The 22,903-nt window shown below is 43.7% G+C and overlaps 1 protein-coding gene across 1 annotated transcript in view; it reads left to right on the top strand.

The window, feature by feature from the left end:
* dnai1.2 (dynein, axonemal, intermediate chain 1, paralog 2) overlaps window positions 1-22,903 on the top strand; it is a 283,210-nt gene that overhangs the window by 22,368 nt on the left and 237,939 nt on the right. Inside the window, exons 6-7 of the mRNA XM_060832730.1 lie at window positions 6,777-6,800; window positions 18,641-18,714. Coding sequence (XP_060688713.1) covers window positions 6,777-6,800; window positions 18,641-18,714 — 98 coding nt within the window. The remainder of the gene's footprint in view (window positions 1-6,776; window positions 6,801-18,640; window positions 18,715-22,903) is intronic.

Below are 22,903 nucleotides of genomic sequence, written 5' to 3'. Positions count from 1 at the left end.
TATCTCACTTAACAGACAATCAATTTTTCAATGTATAATTTCAGTTACTTCACACTGCAAATTTTTGCTATAAATTCTGTGTTACGATCAAGCCCTCCACAATCACCTGATGAAGGACCGTCGCTCCGAAAGCTAGTGTGCTTCCAAGTAAACCTGTTGGACTATAACCTGGTGTTGTGTGATTTTTAACTTTGTACACCCCAGTCCAACACTGGCATCTCCAAATCACATTTATTCGTAATGAAGGGCTTTTGCCCGAATCGTTGATTTTACTGCTCCTCGGATGCTGCCTGAACTGCTGTGTTCTTCCAGCACCACTAATCCAGAATCTGATTTCCAGCATCTGCAATCATTGTTTTTACCCTGTTTTTACCTTTAAAACATAACAGTCTACTTAGAGATGTGACTGCCACCTAGTGCTGTGTTAATGGATTTGGTTGAAGCATCTGAAAAAGATTTAATCAAATTCAAATTTTATAGAGAGATTTTTATCACATAAGGAGACACAAGATGTATAGGATCAGATTGAATTTTGAACAGTGACTTAAATGGTGACATTTCTTGAAAGTTGTAATGTTTTTCTGTTTTCTAACATCTAATGCCCTTTTTTTTAAAAATGTGAATTCACTACAACAAGGCAAAACAACATAACAGTCTACTGTTATCAGGGCGGCACAGTGGCACAGTGGTACAGTGGTTAGCACTGCTGCCTCACAGCGCCTGTAGACCCGGGTTCAATTCCCGACTCAGGCGACTGACTGTGTGGAGTTTGCACGTTCTCCCCGTGTCTGCGTGGGTTTCCTCCGGGTGCTCCGGTTTCCTCCCACAGTCCAAAGATGTGCGGGTCAGGTGAATTGGCCATGCTAAATTGCCCGTAGTGTTAGGTAAGGGGTAAATGTAGGGGTATGGGTGGGTTGCGCTTCGGCGGGTCGGTGTGGACTTGTTGGGCCGAAGGGCCTGTTTCCACACTGTAAGTCTAATCCAAAAAACATGGGAATGGATGCACTGGAATCAGAGATTCAGAACAATTTTCAGTGGAACAAATGATTTAATTGCCTTCGTTTTTAATTAAATCAGCACTATTCATTAAATGGGAAAATTGGAGTCACCTATTCAATACCAGGCCCTGATATGATCACTTCATCACAGGCCATTGAAGCTCCTGAAAAATTAGAATTTTAGCTTTTTTGACACTATTATTCATATCAACGCAAAATTGGATTTCATGTTCCAAATGTTTGAGAACAGAACACCTGTGTTGAGCACTAAAAGCCCTCCTAATCAGCAAGCATGGTGGACAGGAAATGTTTGGTTGGTTCAAAACTGAAGTGTGAAACCACTTCTCTATAATCTGCATCAGAAGCCATTAAAGAAGTCCTTATGGGAATAAAGACTTTACTTAGTTTCTTTGATTTTGGTATGCCCCACTGCCTGACCTGCAGTGATGAACTTGCTCATGAACACTGAGCTAATTGAAGAAAGGACGCCATGCTACCTTGATTTAAAGAAATTACTGAAAACCTTTCTGTTAAGTCAAACTGCTGGCTTCAATCTATTTTATAGGATAATTTGCCACACAGGAAAATGTACTTTGTCTCCAAAGAACAGCATATTACACTGCAGTTGATTGCTTGAGAAAAAGTTTGAACGTAGTTGGAGGTAGTCTCATGAGGCTGCCTCCATGGTCAGAAGAGGAGGAACAGTAAAGAAGCTAGCAGAGAGCTGGAGCAGCTGACACAGTGGAAGAGAAAGAGGCATTGCACAGATTGCAAAAAAGTCTGAGATCAGTGCTGGAGAAATTCAGCAGTTCTGACATGAGTCTGATATGACTCTTATTCAGAACCTGAACTGATTACTGTCCTATTATACCATCGTGCCATTCCCCAGATATATCAATGTCTCTTTCTGCAGGCATAAAAAAGGATAGTTGCAGTAGTTTGAGGTCAGCTTTCTGAGCCCCAGGAAATACCTTCGTTTTTAATTAAATCAGCACTATTCATTAAATGGGAAAACTGGAGTCACCTATTCAATACCAGGCCCTGATATGACCACTACATGATCACTTCATCACGGGCAATTGAAGCTCCTGTGCTAAACCATACTCTAAGATGGTGGCACTGGCAAGGTAGGGTCCATCCACTCTGGATGGCTGCTTCCTCCATTCTTTCCTTTTTGTCTTCTTTCTTTATCTTTTTCTTCGTCATCTTTCAGTCTATAGCAGCAGAGGAGGTGACATTGCAGAGGGAAGCAGCCATACTGAGACTCTTGGTGAGGTGGGCACCTGGCCTGGCAGCGGAACCAGGGATTCCTGGTTGTGGCATACCTGGACTGGGGATTCCAGATATCAGTGAGGCAGCTGCTGAAGTGGTAGTCATGTAGTATGCCCAAATTGGGGATTCCAGGTATCGGTGAGGCGGTGACTTCAGCAGAGCCAAGTACTCCTGGTTGCTGTTAAACCGGAGAGGGGACTCCTGATTATCAGCATGGTCGTGATGGCACCTCCTGGCTGTCATAGACCTGGAGCTAGGGTCTCCTGGTTGCCGGCGAGACAGCAATGGAGCAGACCCAGAGATTCCTGGTTGTGGGATGAGTGTGGTTCTGGCATCAGTGGCTCATTAGCAGAGTTGGCCCAGTGATGAGATGATGGTGCCTGAAGAGTGGTGACTCGAATGGTAGTGGTTCCATGCTGATGGTGGCATGGATGTCATTGTCAGTCAGCTCAGAGCTTGGGACTCATGGTGGAGGCAGTGGAACGAAGATGGACTTTCGTTCAATGTTGTCTTTTTATTCTTTCAATTCTTGAAGTATTGGAATGGCACCAGATTGTAGTGACAGTTGAAACTGTTCAGTGTGTTTTACCCTGTTCATTGTAGCATATAAGTGACAATAAATCATCATTCATTTAGCCCCTTATCAATGACATTCTCTCCCTCATAAAAGCACGAAGAAATGATTGCACAGTTTGTAGTTTCTTTTGTAATCCTCAGATAATGAAGCAGACCATGCCCACATACAGCAAAAGCTGGGTAGCATTCGGGTTTGGATTCATTAGTGGTGAGAAACATTCATGTTGCACACATGCCTGGTAATGACTACCTTAAACAAGGGAGAATATAACAACCTCCCTTTAACATGCAACAGTATCAACATTCTGATAGTTACTATTGACCAGAAATTTAACAGGATCAGTATTTAAATACTACAAATACAAAAACAGATTAAAAATTGGGAATTCTATGTCAAGTAACTCACTTCCTTGCTTCCCAAAGTCATAGAGTTGTTTAAGTTGCCACTCGGCTTTCTTTTTTAAGTGTCTTTCAATGGACTGTGAACTTCGCTGCCAAGCCATAATTTAATGCTCAGTGCCACTTGCCTTGAGAGTTCATTGACCTGCCATTTACAAGGTATAAGTGTGATGAAATGCTCTTATTTGAATGAATGTAGCTCCAAACACAGCTCTACACCTTCTAGGGTAAACCAGCTTGTTGATCGGAGTCCACTTAGGCATAAACTCCATCTATCATTGATGTGCAATTGTAGTAGTGTGTACCGTCTATAAAATACGTTGCAACAATTTACCCGCAAACTCTAACAGCAACTTTCAAATCCATTACTTCAATACCTAAAGAGCAAGGGCAGCAGATGCAATGAAACACCATCAACTGCAGGTTTCCCTCCAAGTTATACAAAATCCTGACCAGCAACTGTATCACCGGTCTTCCACTGCCAGTAGGTCAAAGACCTGAAACTTCCTTGCTAACAGTGCACTTTTAACCTACACCAGATAGGTTTATATTGTTCATGAAACTGTCTTACCACTACCTTCTCAAGATTAGAGTGGTGCTGGAAAAGTACAGCAGGTCAGGCAGCATCACAAGACCGGGAAAATCGACGTTTCGGGCAAAAGCACTTCATCAGGAATGAGGCAGGGAGCCTCCAGTGTAGCAAGATAAATGGGAGGGGGGTGTGGCTGGGGAGAAGGTAGCTAACAATGTAATAGATGTGCACCTCTATCCACTTATTGTACTCTTAGCTACCATCTCCCCAGTCCCACAGCCCCACCCCCCCTCCCATTTATCTCTCCATCCCGGAGGCTTCCTGCCTCATTCCTGATGAAGGACTTTTGCCCAAAACATTGATTTCTTGCTCCTTGGATGCTGCCAGAGAGGAGAAATTGGACATTTGTACTGCTGCACAATTTAGAGTAATGTACGACACATTTACTTTTGCACTGGGATGCATCACTGTGCAACGACTCTAGTAGCCACACAATCAAGCAGACAGTTCTACCAAGACAGAAGCTATGACCACACATTGTTACTGGAATCAGAAATACTTTGATTTATTGGTTATCACAATGAGTCGTATTCTGTAACTCAAAGGGCTATCAACCCAGTTTTGCTGAACCAACAGTGCAAATATATGTTTTGAGATGAAGCCGGATTGTTTTTTTTAACCAAACTGCTAGAGAAACTCCATAGGTCCGGCTGCACATGTGAAAAGCAAGCAGAGTCAACATTTTGGGTCCACTGACCTTTCCTCAGAACGAGTTAATTCTGTTTCTCTGTACACCGATGCTGCCAGACCTGCTGATTCCTCCAGCAGTTTCCATTTTTGTTTTAGATTTCCAGGATCCACTATTCTTGGTTTTATTTTGTGTTGTCTGTATCAGAGGTAGAAATTGTGGGACCCTGTACAAAAACATTTATATTATCTATAACTACAGGCGAGTGCTGGACGATTGGAGAATGGCTAATGTGCCTTTTTTTAAGAAGAGATGGAAGGAGGAGCCTGGGAACTATAGACCTGCGAGTTTGACTTTAGTGGGAGGCAAGCTTTTGGAAATGATTCTGAAAGATAAGACTTATATCATTTGGAGAGGCAAGGAATGATTAGGGATAGTCAGCATGGTATTGTGTGAGGAAAATTGTGTCTCACAAACTTGATTGAATTTTTTGAGGAAGTAACCAAGTAGATTGATGAGAGCAGAGCCTTTGACAAATTTCACATGGTAGACTAATTAGTAAAGTTCGATCATATAGGATTCAGGATACGTTTACCAATTGGATACAAGATTGGTTTAATGACAAGAGGCAGAGAATAATGGTGGAGGGTTGTTTTTCAGACTTGAGGTCTGTGACCAGCAGTGTTCCACAGGGATCGGAGCTGGGTCCACTTTTTTTTGTAATTAATGTAAATGATTTTGATGAGAATATAGAAGACAGTTAATAGGTTTGTAGGTGACATCAGCATTGGTGGCATAGCGGACAGTAAAGAAGGACATTTAAGATTATAGAGATCTTGTTCAATTGGGTCAATGAGCTGAAGAGTGACAGATGGAATTTAATTTGGATAAATGCAAGGTATGCATTTTGGTAAAACAAGGGTAGCAGTTAATAGTTGAGAGTGTGTTGCTGAAAAAGCACTGCAGGTCAAGAAGCGTCTGAGGAGCGGGAGAAACAATGTTTTGGGCCGGAGCCCTTCATCAGGCTTTCCTGATGAAGGGCTCCGGCCCGAAACGTCAATTCCCCTGCTCCTCGGATGCTCCCTGACCTGCTGTGCTGTTTCAGCAACACACTTTCGACTCTGATCTCCAGCATCTGCAGCCCTCACTTCCTCCGTTTACAGTTTATAGTTTATAATTTTGTAGCACAGAGAGACGTAAGGGTTCAGGAATATAATTCTATGAAATTTGCACCACGTATAGATAGGATGGTTAAGAAGGCATTTAGCACACTTGTCTTCATTGCTCAGACCTTTGAGTATAGGAGTTGGGATGCTATATTCAGGTTGTCCATGAAGTTGTTGAGGCCTCTTCTAGGATACTGTGTCCAGTTCTAGACGTCCTGTTATTGGAAGGATAACCTAAAAAAAAGGACTCAGTCGGCTGAACAGGTAAGCTACTTAGTGTTTTTGTTTTGGAGACTAAGTATAAGACGTAAGACGTTTGATTTAAAAGCGCGCACCTCCGAGGTTTTGACCTCAGTGCTACAGCGGGCGCACAGAGATGGGAGCCAGAAGGTAAGCGGAGACCAGTTTAAATTAACGTTTTTCTTTTCGCAGTCTGTGTTTTTTTCAACTAGGAGCGGGAACCCAGAAGTCGTCAACAGAGGCTTCTGGGAAGGTAAGAACTTTGAGTGGAGAAGGAACCCGAGACACTACACGTGTAATGTCTCCCACCCTCCCTCCTCCTCTAACCTAAAAAAATGACTCAGTCGTCTGAACAGGTAAGCTACTTAGTGTTCTTGTTTTGGAGACTAAGTGTAGAGTTATGGCAGCGCAGGCAGTGGAATGTTCCTCTGCAGAATGTTTCAGGTAGGGGTGACCACCGATGCTCCTGCCGACTTCACCTGCAGGAAGTGCAGCCAGCTCCAGCTCCTCACAGACCGCGTTAGGGAACTGGAGTTTGAGTTGGATGAAGTGAGGATTATTCGAGAGGCTGAAAGGATGATAGATAGAAGTTACAGGGACATAGTTACGCCAGAGAACAGAGGTAGCTGGGTAACAGTTAGAGGTGGGAAGGGGAGGAACCAGGCATGCAGGGATCCCCTGTGGTCGTTCCCCTCAACAATAAGTATACCGCTTTGGATACTGTTGGGGGGAACGGCCTAGCAGGGGTAAGCTGCAGTGACCGGGTCTCTGGCATGAGGTCCGGCTCTGAGGCCCAGAAGGGAAAGGGGGAGAGGAGGAGAGCGCTAGTTATAGGAGACTCTATAGTTAGAGGGACAGACAGGCGGTTCAATGGACATGGGCGAGTCTCTCGGATGGTTTGTTGCCTCCCGGGTGCCAGGGTCCGACACGTGTCAGACCGTGTCTTCAGAATCCTTAAGGGGGAGGGTATGCAGCCAGAAGTCGTGGTGCACATTGGCACCAACAACATAGGTAGGAAGAGGGGTGGGGAGGTCATTCAGGAGCTCAGGGAGTTAGGCTGGAAGCTAAAAGCTAGGGCAGACAGAGTCGTCATCTTTGGGTTGTTGCTGGTGCCACGTGACAGTGAGGCAAGGTAGAGAGAGAGTGCAGTTGAACACATGGCTGCAAGGATGGTGTAGGAGAGAAGGCTTCAGGTATTTGGACAATTGGACTGCATTCTGGGGAAGGTGGGCCCTGTACTAGCTGGATGGGTTGCACCTGAACCAGAAGGGCACCAATATCCTTAAAGGCTAGCACTCTTCGGGGGGGGGGTTAAACCAATTTTGCAGGGGGATGGGATCTGGACTTGTAGTCCAGCAAGTAGGTTAGCTGTTTTTCAGGATGTCCAAGAATGTAGGGAGGCTGTGGAGAAGGTAGCACTGACAGGAAATACTTGCAGACACCGAGATGGGCTCAAGTGTGTATACTTCAACGCAAGGAGTATCAGAAATAAGGTGGGTGAACTTAAAGCGTGGATCGGTACTTGGGACTACGATGTTGTGGACATCACGGAAACGTGGGCAGAAGAAGGACAGGAATGGTTGTTGGAGGTTCCTGGTTACAGATGTTTCAGTAAGATTAGGAGGGGTGGTAAAAAAGGAGGGGGGGTGGCGTTGCTAATTAGAAATGGTATAACGGCTGCAGAAAGGCAGTTAGAGGGGGATCTGCCTTTGGAGGTAGTATGGGCTGAAGTCAGAAATAGGAAAGGAGCAGTCACCTTGTTGGGTGTTTGCTATAGGCCCCCCAATAGCAGCAGAGATATGGAGAAACAGATTGGGAAACAGATTTTGGAAAGGTGCAGAAGCCACAGGGTAGTAGTCATGTTTGATTTCAACTTCCCAAATATTGATTGGAAGCTGTTTAGATCAAGTAGATTGGACGGGGCGGGGTTTGTGCAGTGTGTCCAGGAAGCTTTTCTAACTCAGTATGTAGATTGTCCGACCAGAGGGGAGGCCATATTGGATTTGGTACTCGGTAACGAACCGGGACAAGTGATGGGCTTGTTAGTGGGTGAGCATTTTGATGATGGTGACCACAATTCTGTGACTTTCACCTTGGTTATGGAGAGAGATAGGTGCGTGCAACAGGACAGGTTTTACAATTGGGGAAAGGGTAAATACGATGCTGCAAGACAGGATCTGAGGAGCATAAATTGGGAGCATAGGTTGTCAGGGAAGGATGTTGTTGAAATGTGGAACTTTTTCAAGGAACAGATACGACGTGTCCTTGATGTGTATGTACCTGTCAGGCAGGAAAGAGATGGTCGTGTGAGGGAACCTTGGTTGACGAGGGAGGTTGTGAGGAGGAAGAAGGAGGCTTACATAAAGTTGAGGAAACAAGGTAGTGGGAGACTGTGTATTGAGTTGGAAGAGATAGGATAGGTCTTGAATGAGTACTTTCCTTCAGTATTTACAAATGAGAGGGACCGTATTGTTGAAGAGGAGAGTATGAAACGGACTGGTAAGCTAGAGGAGATACATGTTAGGAAGGAAGATGCGTTGGGCATTTTGAAAAACTTGAGGACAGACAAGTCCCCTGGGCCTGACGGGATATATCCTAGGATTATGTGGGAAGCAAGAGAGGAAATTGCAGAACTGTTGGCAATGATCTTTTCGTCTTCACTGTCAATGGGGGTGGTGCCAGGGGACTGGAGAGTCGCGCATGTTGTGCCCTTGTTCAAAAAAGGGAATAGGGATAACCCCGGGAATTACAGGCCAGTTAGTCTTACTTCAGTGGGAGGCAAAGTAATGGAAAGGGTACTGAGGGATAGGATTTATGAGTATCTGGAAAGACACTGCTTGATTAGGGACAGCCAGCACGGATTTGTGAGCGGTAGGTCTTGCCTTACATGTCTTATTGAATTCTTTGAGTAGATGACCAAGCAAGTGGATGAGGGTAGAGCAGTGAATGTAGTGTACATGGATTTTAGTAAGGCATTTGATAAGATTCCCCATGGTAGGCTTATGCAGAATGTCAGGAGGCATAGGATAGTGGGAAGTTTGGCCAGTTGGATAGAGAACTGGCTAACCGGTCAAAGTCAGAGAGTGGTGGTCGATGGTAAATATTCAGCCTGGAGCCCAGTTACAAGTGGAGTTCCGCAGGGATCAGTTCTGGGTGTTCTGCTGTTTGTAATTTTTATTAATGACTTGGAAGAGGGAGTCGAAGGGTGGGTCAGTAAATTTGCAGACAATACAAAGATTAGTGGAGTTGTGGATAGTGAGGAGGGCTGTTGTCGGCTGCAAAGGGACTTAGATATGATGCAGAGCTGGGCTGAGGAGTGGCAGATGGAGTTCAACCCTGCCAAGTGTGAGATTGTCCATTTTGTAAGGACAAATAAGAATGCGGAATACAGGGTTAACGGTAGGGTTCTTAGTAAGGTGGAGGAGCAGAGGGAATTTGGGGTCTATGTTCATAGCTTTTTGCAAGTTGCCACTCAGATGGATAGAGCTTGTGAGAAGGCCTATGGTGGATTAGCATTCATTAGCAGAGGGATTGAATTCAAGAGTCGTGAGGTGATGTTGCAGCTGTATAGGACCTTGGTAAGGCCACATTTTGGAGCACTGTGTGCAGTTCTGGTCGCCTCATTTTAGGAAAGATGTGGAAGCTTTGGGGAGGATGCAGAGGAGATTTACCAGGATGTTGCCTGGAATGGAGAATAGGTCGTACGAGGATAGGTTGAGAGTGCTGGGCCTTTTCTCATTGGAACTGCGAAGGATGAGAGGTGACTTGATAGAGGTTTATAAGATGATCAGGGGAATAGATAGAGTAGACAGTCAGAGACTTTTTCCCCGGGTACAACAGAGTGTTATAAGGGGACATAAATTTAAGGTGAAGGGTGGAAACTATAGGGGGGATGTCAGGGGTAAGTTCTTTACCCAGAGAGTGGTGGGGGCATGGAATGCGCTGCCTGTGGGAGTGGCAGTGACCTTTAAGCGGCAATTGGATAGGTACATGGATAGGTGCTTAAGCTAGGACAAATGTTCGCCACAACATCGTGGGCCGAAAGGCCTGTTCTGTACTGTATTGTTCTATGTTCTATATTATCAAGCTGGAGAGAGTTCAGAAGAGATTTATCAGGATGTTGCCAGGATTGGAAGGTTTAAGTTATAAGGAGAAACTGGAACTTTTTCACAGGAGCTTGAAGGGCGATCGTGAATTATAAAATCATGAAGTGAATAGATAAGATGAGTTCCAGGTGTCCTTTTTCTAGAGTAGGGAATCTCAAGATGAGGGGGCATATTTTAAGATGAGAGAGCAAGATTTAAAGAAGACATCAGAGGCAACTGTTTTGCACACACAGTGGTTCATGTGTGGAATGAACTTCCAGAGGAAGTGGTGGATGCAGGTAGAATTACAATATTTAAAAAACATTTAGGTAAGTAGATGAATAAGAAATATTTAGAGGGATATGGGCCAAGTACAGGCATGTGGGGCTTGTTTTGTTTGGGACTATGGTGAGCATGGATTGTAGGACCAAAGGGTCTGTTTCTGTGCTGCATGACTATCAGTCATCAGTTTGTGGAGTATACAGAGACTACAAGCACAAGAGCAGAACAGTTGTGGTGTCGGTGGCACGATGGCTCAGTGGTTAACACTGCTGCCTCACAGCACCAGGGACCCGGGTTCAATTCCAGCCTCGAGTGACTATCTGTGTGGAGTTTGCACTTTCTCCCTGTGTCTGCGTGGGTTTCCTCCGGGTGCTCCAGTTTCATTCCACAGTCCAAAGATATGTAGGTTAGATGAATTAGCCTTGCTAAATTGCCCCATAGTGTCCAGGAATGTGTAGCCTATGTGCATTAGTCAGTGGAAATGTAGTGTAATAGGATAGGAGAATAAATCTTGGTGGGATACTCTTCAGATGGTAGATGTAGACCTTTTGGGCCGAAGGGCCTGTTTGCACAATGTGGGGATTCTATGATTCTTTGAAAATGTATCAGATGTAATGCATCAATTTAATTACACGTCTTCCATCATTCACTCCCTCACCACTCAAACACAGTAACAGCAATGGGTACTATCTATGTAAAATACGCTGAAACAATTACTTGGGTAGGTGGACATAGACTGCGTGACTGCTTTACAAAACACCTCTGTTCTCTCCACGAAAACGTAGAGTTGCCTGCCACTTCTACACACCACCTTGTTCCCTGACTATTCCCTGTCTCAGGCTTGCTGCAGTGCTCTCTTGCAGCTTAGCACAAGCTGGAAACACAGCACCTTATTTTCCACTTGGGAACTCTACAGTCTTCTGGACTCAGTATTGAGTTCAACAATTTTAGGGCTTGAGGTACCTTCTCCCATGTCCTTACCCCATACACCAGGTCTTGTCATCACAAAGTCTGCAATTACACACAACCTATTGTTAGCACTAATTGTCTCAATAATAGCTATTCATTCTCCGAGGCTGACTGTTATCCACTTCTTTTTCTTCCAACTGTTCTTCCCTCCCCTTGGGCTCTGTCTCCACCTACCATTTACTCCTCACACTCTCTCCTGACCCGATCTTTTGCATTAAAAGCAAAAGGGTCACTGAACCCAAAATGTTAGCTCTCCACAGATACTGCCAGATCTGCTGAGTTTTTCGAACAATTTCTGTTTATGTTTCTGACTTCCAGCATCTGCAGTTCTTTCAGTTTTTATTTTATTGATAATGGGCATTCGGCGATGGTAATATCTTTGAATTTAAGTATGATGGTTGGATCCTTCTTGTTGGAGAAGGTCATTACTTGACTTTTGTATAGTGCAAATATTGTTTGTGATTTATCAGCCTGAACGCTGTTTGGGGGTCTTGCTGCTGTGGGACATGATGCTTCAGTATCTGAGGATTTGCGAATGGTACTGAACATTGTGCAGTCATTAGTGAACATCCCTACCCTGACCTTCATCTTCGGAAGACTCCATTTTCATTTAGAGTCATGGAGTCAGAGGTGTACAGGGATCCTTCCATATCTGCCACAAATTCACCTGCACCTCCACACACATTATCTATTGCATCCGCTGCACCCGATATGGCCTCCTCTATATTGGGGAGACAGGCCGCCTACTTGCGGAACGTTTCAAAGAACATCTCTGGGACACCCGGACCAACCAACCCAACCACCCCGTGGCTCAACACTTCAACTCCCCCTCCCACTCCACCAAGGACATGCAGGTCCTTGGACTCCTCCATAGTCAAACCATAACAACACTACGGTTGAAGGAAGAGTGCCTCATCTTCTGCCTAGGAACCCTCCAACCACAAGGGATGAACTCAGATTTCTCCAGTTTCCTCATTTCCCTTCCCCCCACCTTGTCTCAGTCAAATCCCTCGAACACAGCACCGCCTTCCTAACCTGCAATCTTCTTCCTAACCTCTCCGCCCCCACCCCACTCCGGCCTATCACCCTCACCTTGACCTCCTTCCACCTATTGCATCTCCAACACCCCTCCCCCAAGTCCCTCCTCCCTACCTCTCATCTTAGCCTGCTGGACACATTTTCCTCATTCCTGAAGAAGGGCTTATGCCCAAAACGTCGAACCTCCTGTTCCTTGGATGCTGCCTGACCTGCTGCGCTTTTCCAGCAACACATTTTCAGCTCTATTCATATACCCCTCAGAATGCCTTTTAAAAGTTGTAATTGTACCAGCCTCCACCACTTCTTCTGGCAGCTCATACCATACACACAGCACCCTCTGCATGAAAAAGCTGCTCCTTACATCCCTTTTAAATTTTTCCCCTCTCACTCTAAACCTATGCCCTCTAATTCTAGACTCCCCCATCCCAGGGAAAAAATACCTTCTCTATTTACTCTATCCATGCCCCTCATGATTTTATAATCCTTTATAAGGTCACCCCTCAGCCTCTGATATTCCAGGGAAAACGACCCCAGCCTATTCAGCTTCACTCTATAGCTTAAATCCTACAACCCTGGCAACATCCTTGTAAACCTTTTCTGAACCCTTTCAAGTTTCACAACAGCTTTCCAATATGAGGGAGACCAGAATTGTACACAGTATTCCAAAAGTGGCCTAATCAATGTCCTGTACAGCCGCAGCTCCTATACTAAACGCACTAACCAATAAAGGAAAGCAAACCAAATGCCTTCTTCACTATTCTATCTACCTGCAACTCCATTTGCAATGAACTATGAACCTGCACTCCAAGGTCTCTTTGTTCAGTAACATTCCCCAGTACCTTACCATTAACTGTATAAGTCCTGCTTTGATTTGCCTTTCCAAAATGCAGCATCTCACATTTATCTAAATTGAATTCCATCTGCCACTCCTTAGCCCATTGGCCCATCTGATCAAGATCCTGTTGTACTCTGAGGTGACTCTCTTTGCTGTCCACGACACCTCCAATTTTGATGTCATCTGCAAACTTACTAAAACCATACCTCCTATGTTCACATCCAAATCATATATATAAATGACGAAAAGTGGACCCAGCACCAATCCTTGTGACACACCAGGCCTTCAGTGTGAAAGGCAACCCTCCACCATCACCCTCTGTCTTCTACCTTTGAACCAGTTCTATAACCAAATGGCTAGTTCTTCCTGTATTCCATGAAATCTAATCTTGCTAGCCAGTCTACCATGAGGAACCTTGTCAAACACCTTACTGCAGATCACATCCACCACTCTGCCCTCATCAATCCTCTTCGTTACTTCTTCCTATGCACAAAGCCATGTTAACTATCCCTAATCAGTCCTTGTCTTTTAAATACATGTAAATCATGTCCCTCAGGATTCCATCCAACAACTTGCCACCACTGATGCCAGACTTACCTGTCTATAGTTCGCTGGCTTGTCCTTATTACCTTTCTTAAATAGTGGCAAGACATTAGCCAAGCTCCAGTCTTCCAGCATCTCACCTATGACTAGAGATAATACAACTATCTTAATAAAGAGCCCAGTAATTACTTCCTTAGCTTCCAGCAGAGTTCCAGGGCACACCTGGGGATTGATCCACCTTTTTGCATTTGAAGACATCCAGCACCTCCTCCTCTACAATATGGACATTTTTCAAAATGTCACCATCTATTTCCCCACATTCTGTTTCTTCCATGTCCTTCTCCACAGTAAACTCCTGCACCACGTCCCCTACAGTTTCACACATAGGCTACCTTGCTGATCTTTGAGGGGTGCTATTCTCTCCCTATTTATTCTTTTGCCCTTAATGTTTTTATAGAATCCCTTTGGGTTATCCTTAACCCTATTTGCCAAAGTTATCTCATGTCCCCTTTTTGCCCTCCTGATTTCCCTCTTAAGTATACTGCTATTGCCTTTATACTCTTCTAAGGATTCATTTGACCTGACATATGCTTCCTTCTTTTTCTTAACTAAAACCTCAATTTCTTTCAGCATCCAGTACTCGCTACACCTAATTGGAGGTGTCGTGGACAGCAAAGAGGGTCACCTTAGAGTACAACAGGATCTTGATCAGATGGGCCAATGGGCTAAGGAGTGGCAGCCTTTCTTGCGTTCTAACAGGAATATACTTTCTCTGGACTCCTGTTATCTCATTTTTGAAGTCTTCTCATTTTCCAAGTGTCCCTTTACCTGCAAAAATCTGCCCCCAAACAACTTTTGAAAGTTCTTGCCTAATACCATCAAAATTGTCCTTTCTCCAATTTAGAACTTCATCTTTTAGATCTGGTCTATCCTTTTCCACCACTATTTTAAAACTAATAGAACTACGGTCGCTGGCCCCAAAGTGCGCTCCCACTGACATCTCAGTTACCTGCCCTGCCTTATTTCACAAGAGTAAGTCAAGGTTTGCACCTTCTGTAGTAGGTACATTCACACACTGAATCAGAAAATTGTCTTGTACACACTTAGCAAATTCCTTTCCATCTAAACTCTTAACACAATGGCAGTCCTAGTCTACGTTTGGAAAGTTAAAATGCCCTACCATAACCACCTATTATTCTTACAGATCACTGGTATCTCCTCACAAATTTGTTTCTCAATTTCCCGCTGACCACAATACCATCCCAATAAGGTGATCATTCCTTTCTTATTTCTCAGTTCCACTCAAGTAACTTTCCAGGATATATTCCCAGGAACACCCTCCCTAAGTACAGCTGTAATGCTATCCCTTATCAAAAGCCCCACTCCAACTCCTCTCTTGCTCCCCTTTCTGTCCTTCCTATAGCATTTGTATCCTGGAACATCAAGCTGCCATCCCTGACCATCCCTGAGCCAAGTCTCTGTAATTGCTATGACACCATAGTCCCATGTTCCTAACCATACCCTGAATTCATGTGCCCTCGCTGTTAGACCTTTTGCATTGAAGTAAATGCAGTTTAATTTATCAGTCCTACCTTGTTCTCTGCTTTGTTCCTGCCTGCCCTGACCATTTGACTCCTTTTCCCAACTGTACCAGTCTCAGATTGATCTCTTTCCTCACTATCTCCCTGGGTCCCACACCCCTCCTTACTAGTTTAAATCTCCCCAGCAGCCCTAACAAATCTCTCTTCCAGTATATTAGTCCCCTCCCAATTCAGGTGCAAACTGTCCTTGTACAGGTCACTTCTACCCCCAGAAGAGATGTCAATGATCCAAAAATATGAACCCATCTCCCCTGCACCAACTCCTCAGCCACGCATTCATCTGCTCTATTCTCCTATCGCTGCCCTCCCTTGCTTGTAGCACTGGGAATAATCTAGGCATTACTATCCTCGAGGACCTCCTATGTAATTCCTACCTAACTTTCCACATTTGCTCTTCAGAATCTCATCCTTTTCCCTTCCTATGTCATTAGTTCCAATGTGTACAATGACATTCTGCTGGTCCCACTCCCCTTTGAGAACATTCTGCGCTCTCTCCGAGATGTCCTTGACTCTGGTATCAGGGAGTAAAAAGTGAGGTCTGCAAATGCTGGAGATCAGAGCTGAAAATGTGTTGCTGGTTAAAGCACAGCAGGTCAGGCAGCATCCAAGGAACAGGAAATTCGACGTTTCGGGCCAGAGCCCTTTATCAGGAAGGGCTCTGGCCCGAAACGTCGAATTTCCTGTTCCTTGGATGCTGCCTGACCTGCTGTGCTTTAACCAGCAACACATTTTCAGCTCTGGTATCAGGGAGGCAACACACCATTTTTATTTCTTGCTGCCGGCCGCAAAAACGTCTGTCTGTGCCTCTGACTAAAGAGTTTCCTATCACAATCGATCGCTTGGAATCTGACGAACCCCTCATTACATTACAGCCATTCTCAGTAACAGAAGCCTGGCTGATCGTGCTATGTTTCCCTGAGATTCCATCATCCCCGATATTTTCCAAAACAGCATACTTGTTTGAGATGGGGATAGCCACAGGAGACTCCTGCATTTCCTGCCTCCCTCTCCTACCTTTCCTGGAGTTAACCCATCTACCTGACTATATCTGCAAATTTTCTCCCTTCCTCTAACTGCCATCCATCACACCCACATGCTCCTGTAAATTACTTATTGCCTCTAATGTGGGCTTCAGCCAATCCATGCGATATGATAGGATTTGCAACCAAACACACTTCCTGCAGACATAATCATCAGTAACATGGAAACATTCTCTAATATCCCACATCTGGCAGGAAGAGCACATTGCTCTATTAAAGGCCAACTTTGCTCCTTCACAATCTACAGACGCAGAAAATAAAACCAGACTTACAGCTCTAAAAACACTGCTCTTGGCTAACTTAGTTTTTATACTTTATATTTTTAAAATTTAATCAATAAAACATATCATCAAGAAAGAACCCACTCTACTCACTATTGTAGATTTACAGCAAGGTTACACTTAAAAACTATGCGCTTAACTATTCCTATTGTGTGAGCTCTCCTACACAAGTTCCTCCAAGGTCAGCTGTGAATTTCACTACTCGTTAATTTTTCCTTGAAGCACTCTGGTGTCCAGAGATACTTGAACTCAAACAGCAAAGGCAGTAACTGTGCAGATTCACTGTGTGTCAGACAGCAGTGTAGGTTTCTTTCTCTGACCACTGTCTTTGTCTGTCTTCATCCTTCTTAAAGTGCCATTGTTTTGATCATTTTTCCCCCAAAAAGTCCAAAACAATGCAACAGTATATAAAACAGTAATTGCTTCTCCTGGAATCCAAGGAAATCACCTCCAACACCTAAAATACCCCAAAAAAAGAGCAGCTGTTACAGCCACAAGTTTTTTTTTCCATCCTCCATCTTGAATTATTAAGAATCCTGCTTTTGTCAGGTGTGATTCCAATCAGTGGAGAGTTTCCTCCTTTAGTTCCTTGTCAGGATATGGGCAAAACACAGGCGAATCATCTAGTTCAGTTTAGGAAACCTGGTTGGCATAGACACGTAGGGCTGAAGCATCCATTTTCATGCTTTATGGCTTATATGATTGACAAGGATACTATCCAGAATAGAAGATTTGAGTTATAAGGAGAGGCTGGTTAGGTTGGTACTTTTTTCCCTGCAGTGTAGGAGGCTGAGGGCAAGTTTGGGCTCAAATGAGAACCATCGACAGTGGCTGCATTGGTGAGATGTGCCCAAAGTGGACTTATGGCAGCAGCGGAGCCAGTGGCATCAGTGGAGGCTACATTGGCAAGGTCCAGCACAGATTCATAATGGCAAGGGCACTGGTGGAGTTGAAATGGCACCAAAGAGTGGTGAATCTCATTCCAATGGCAGCAGCATGATGAATGGGACTCATGGTGAAGGAGTTAACAAGAAGGACTGTAAAATTGAATACTTTTTCTTTATTTTTTTTGTTTTATATTCTATGTTTTGGTTTATTTTCTGTGTTTTAAGATGGCACTGGAGAGTTTTGTAACAAAATAAGCGTGACAGTAAATAAAGAAATCAGCAAGGTAAATTGCCAAGGCCTTTTTCCCAGAGTTGGGGAGTCTAGAATTAGAGGATATAGGTTTAAGGTGAGAAGAGAAAGATTTAAGAGGGACCTGAGGGGCATATTTTACACACAAAGGATGGTGCACATATGGAACGAGCTGCCAAGGAAGTGGTAGAGGCAGGTACAGTTACAACATTTAAAAGACATTTGGACTGATGCATGGACAGGAAGGTTTAAAGGGATATACGCCAAATGGGACTAATTCAGTTATGGAAATCTGGTCGCATGGGCGAGTTGGGCTGAAAGGCCTGTTTCCGTCCTGCATGCTCTATGACTGTATAACTGTAAGAATAATAATACATTTGTTTATCTGATTTCCCTTTCAGAAAACCATGTTTACCCTGCCTGATTATCTTCATCTATAGCTAGTGCCATTCTGTAACCTTTTAGTAACGTTCTTCCTATGACCGATGTTAAGCTAACTGGCCGAAAGTTCCCTGCTTTGTTTATTCCTCCTTTATTGAGTAATGGAATTGCATACATCATGTTGCAATGAAATGAGACCCTCTTAAAATTCAGGGAAGTTTAAAATATCAAAACCAACACATCAACTCACTCTCACTTGCCACTTCTTTGAAAACCTAAGGATGATATCCATCAAGAACTAGGCACTTCTAAGCCACAGATCCAGCAATTTGCTCAATACCATTTCCTTGGTGATTATAATTTTCTTGAGTACCTCCCTCCCACTTCCATATTCACAGCTATTTCTGGGATTTTACTTGTATTCTCAATAATGAAGTCTAAGAAATGCCTTTTCAAATATATTTTCCTTTATTTCATTTGTTCACGGGATGTGGGTGTCACTATTTTGGGTGTCATTGTAGTTCAACCATAATATTATGGCCTTTCGCATTCCATTATCCAGAGAGTGATGCTGAAGATATTAGTGCACCTCTTCCATCTGAAAGTGCAGAGAAAATGGATACAGAAGAGGAAGAACTCCCTGACACAAAGGTACATGTATGTAATTTGGACAACCTATTTGCACAAACCCATACAATGGATGATAAAGATCTGTTACATTCATCAGCATAAGAGTGCATACTCGCTTGAGAGAGCTAGCAATCTGGGTGCTAGTTGGGGACAAGAAAAACAAAATGAATGAGAAATTCCAGAAATTTGCTCCATTCTCAATTTTTAAAAAATCTTTCCTGAATGTGGGTATTGCAGATGAGGCCAGCACTTGCTCCCCAACCAGTTACCTTTGAACTGAATAGTCTGGAGTAGGGTGGTTAAGACTCAACTACATTGATGTGGATCTGGTATCACAGGTAGGCCTGATGATTTAAGGATGAATAATGTTCCTTTTCTGAAGAGGACATTAGTCAGCCAGATGAGTACTGCAGTTTAAGATCTTGGTGAGGCCACACCAGGAGTGTTTTATGCATTTTGAACTCCTTGTCTTAGAAAATATATAACTGCCATTGAAAATTCTACTGGTTCCTGTACGAGCTGATTTATTGAATGAGGACAGATTGGGTCAGCCAGCCCTAGTTTAAAAGAATGACGAAGGATGTCACTGAAACATAAAATTCTGGCAGAGCTGGTCAGACTGAATTAAGGGATTATAGTTCCTCTGACTAGGATATCCAGAGCAATGTAACACGGTCTCAGTTTAAATTAGATTCCCTACAGTGTGGAAACAGGCTATTCAGCCCAACAAGTCCACACAGACCCTCTGAACAGTAACCCACCTACCCCATATTTAACCTTGACTAATGCACCTAACACTATGGGCAATTTAGCCTGGCCAATTCTCCTAACCTACACATCTTTGGACTGTGGGAGAAAACTAGAGCTCTCAGAGGAAACCCACACAGACATGGGGAGAATGTGTAAACTCCATAATCCGTCACTCAAGGCAGAGATCGAACCCAGGTTCCTGGTGCCGTGAAGCAACAGTCCTAACCATTGAGCCACCGTGCCACACCACGGGCGGTACAGGACTCCAATATTGGGTATTAGTGAGGATGAAATATTGTTCCCAACCTTCAGTAATTGTAGCCTGTGGGTCAGGAAACTGAGGATCCTGTTGCAGAAGTGGGGCTTAGTCCGAGATCACTAAGTTTAGTAATCAGTCTTGAGGGGATTGCAGAATATGCTGTCTACTCCCTAACTGTTAAGTTTCCAATGACTGCAGACTTTCTGTTCTCATTCTACTTTGTTCCACACCTTGGACTGATTTTTGTTCTCTTGTCACATGGAAAGCATTCTGGTTTTCACCTCATAGCGTACATCCTTTGATGAGGAGAAATTTCTTCACACTGAAAGTGGTGGACCCACAGGATTCCTTACCATAGAATGCTGTGGAAGCTGTCACTGAGTATATTTAAGAATTAGCTAGATTTCCAGAGGGTAAAATTATCAAAGAGTTTGATGAGAAAGTGAAAATAAGATAGTGGGTTAGAGGAATAGCCATGATCATGTTGAATGGGCTTGATAATCTGAAGAGCCTACTCCTACTTCTCCTCCTATTTTTTATACTGCTATGTTTCCCTATCTAAGTTCATCTTCAGTTGCTCCAAATGTCATTTACACCAAGCAGACAAAACACACTTCTGGATTCTCAGTCATTATTGAATTGAATTGAATTTATTGTCACATGTACCGAAGCACAGTGAAAAGCTTTGTCTTGTGAGCAATACAGGCAGACCACATAGATAAGTAAATAATAGATAAATAAATAATAAGTAAACAGCAGCTAAACAAAAACACAGGTACAGGCAAATGTTTAGAGTTTGTGAGTCCATTCAGTATTCTAACAACAAGAGGGTAGAAACTGTTATGAAACCGGCTGGTGCGTGTGTTTATATTTCTGTACCTTCTTCCTGATGGCAGAAGTTGTAGAAAAACATTGCCAGGGTGGGATGGATCTTTGAGAATGCTGGTGGCCTTTCCTTGACAGCGGGCTTGGTAGATGGATTCTATCGATGGGAGGTTGGCCTTTGTGATTGTCAGGGCCAAGTTCATTAGTTTCTGTAACCATCTCTGATCTTGAATGCCATATGAAGTAGTCATACATCCAGACAGAATGCTCTCGATGGTGCACCTATAAAAGTTGGCAAGGATATTTGCCGTCATGCCAAATTTCCTCAGCTGCCGGAGGAAGAAGAGATGTTGTTGGGCCTTTGTAACCAGTGCGTCCGCATGAAGAGTCCAAGCAAGCTTGTTGTGGATGACCATTCCCAGGACCTTGACACTCTCCACTCATTCCACTTCTGTGCTGTTAATGTGCAAGGGGGCATAAGTAACATCCCACCGAAAGTCAATAATGAGTTCCTTGGTTTTGCCGACATTGAGAGCTAGGTTGTTCTCAGTGCACCATTTTTCCAGGTCTTCCACCTCTCATCTGTAGTCTGTTTCATCGCTATGTGAGATTCGACCAACTATGGTGGCGACATTGGCAAACTTGTAAATGGTACTTGGTGACGCAGTCATGGGTATACAGTGAGTACAGTAGGGGGCTGAGTATGCACCTGTGGGGAGACTCCAGTTTTGAATGTTAGTGAAGATGAAATATTGTTCCCAGTCTTCACTGATTGTGGCCTGTGGGTCAGGAAACTGAGGATCCAGTTGCAGAGATGGGTCTTAGTCTGAGATCACAAAGTTTAGTAATCAGTCTTGAGGGGATTGCAGAATATGCTGTCTATTCCCTAACTGTTAAGTTTCCAATGACTGCAGACTTTCTGTTCTATTTCTATTTTGTTCCACACCTTGGACTGACTTTTGTTCTCTTGTCACATGGAGGACATTCTGGTTTTCATCTCATAGTGTACATCCTTATCCATAGATAGCAAATACATCATACCTGTTGGTCAGGACTGCTCTGCCCTTGGTTTCCCATAACTAGTCAATTACTAATAGTTACACACTCTCCCCTTCGTACTTCTGTGCTTTTTTTCTGAGGCCTGACTGAACACTAGAGAAAACCATCTGTATATTTCTCCCTGTTTGGGTCAGACAGGTCAAATACAAGTCAGAGACTCTTGTATTTGAATTTCAGTTCAAAGGGTTGAATTTCCTTGGCATTAGAATCTTGTTGTACCTAAATGGTATCCTGATCATTCCCATGTCATCAGCATATCTGCTGATATAACCCTCCAAGCTTGCCATCCTATTAAAGGTAGATTTCTGAGGCTGGATGTTCAATTGGAGAGCCCACAGCTATGTTACACTGGCAGACACACTGGGAGAAGTAGGTCTTAATTATCCACAGAGAGGTCACCATTAAAGAAGTTTGAAGCTAGCAGTGCCATCAAGATGGAGGAAAAGGCCCTCTGGTGAAACATAGTTGAGGCTTTCCATTCCTGTGGTCATTCACTGGTCATGGAGCCTACACCTCTGGTGCCATTGTCACCTACTACTGGAACGCTAACTACAATGCATTGCCAGTCTCCATACTTTATATCATGCTGCTGTAATGACAGTTGGTGAACAGTTGCTAGGTTTAGTATTTTTAATATATGAAAGTACTGTCACACACAACTGAATGTTGTTTTTTACCCATTGCCAAATCACCTGTCGCATTTTATTTTCATCTATTAACCACCACCCGGAAATCATTTGTGTTTTCTAACTGATTAGTTTATGTGCAAAGCCCATAAAGGGCAATGCAGACCATCAAAGGTGTAGGAGAAATCAGAATAAGGGAGGGGACTACATCAAAATGGGGTTGGATGGGTCAATAAAGCACTCTATCCACTGTGATACGCACCTCTCTATGTCGGCATCGACAGCATTGGTGGACAAGGCATGTTCCCTCTCCAAGGACACCTGGGCATGAATTTAAGTTGTTAGGTCTCTAAATATTGGCCCCTAAGTAGGGCCTTAATTACTCTGATTGGCTGCTAATTTCCTTGAAGCAGGCAGGCAATCCCTTGTTTGCAGACAAGCTTGGAAAATTTCTGCTAAACCAATAATTGGCAAGCCACCCTGATGTAGCATCCTCAATTTTGTAGTTCCACCACCTGCGACCCCATCTCCAAAGGCTTGGGAAATTTATTTCACAGACACTGAGCCAATGTGTTCCAAGCAAGAGATGTGATTAAAAGCAACAAAAGACAAAAAAAAAGATAAACTTTCAGACTGAATGTGCACACAACATCAAGATGGACAGCAAAAACTTTAAATATAGAAAAAAGTT

The sequence above is a fragment of the Hemiscyllium ocellatum genome, chromosome 1, assembly GCF_020745735.1.
Source record: "Hemiscyllium ocellatum isolate sHemOce1 chromosome 1, sHemOce1.pat.X.cur, whole genome shotgun sequence".
Lineage (NCBI taxonomy): Eukaryota > Metazoa > Chordata > Chondrichthyes > Orectolobiformes > Hemiscylliidae > Hemiscyllium > Hemiscyllium ocellatum.
The sequence above is the reverse complement of the archived record's forward strand: the minus strand, read 5'-3'. Positions and strand labels throughout refer to the sequence as shown.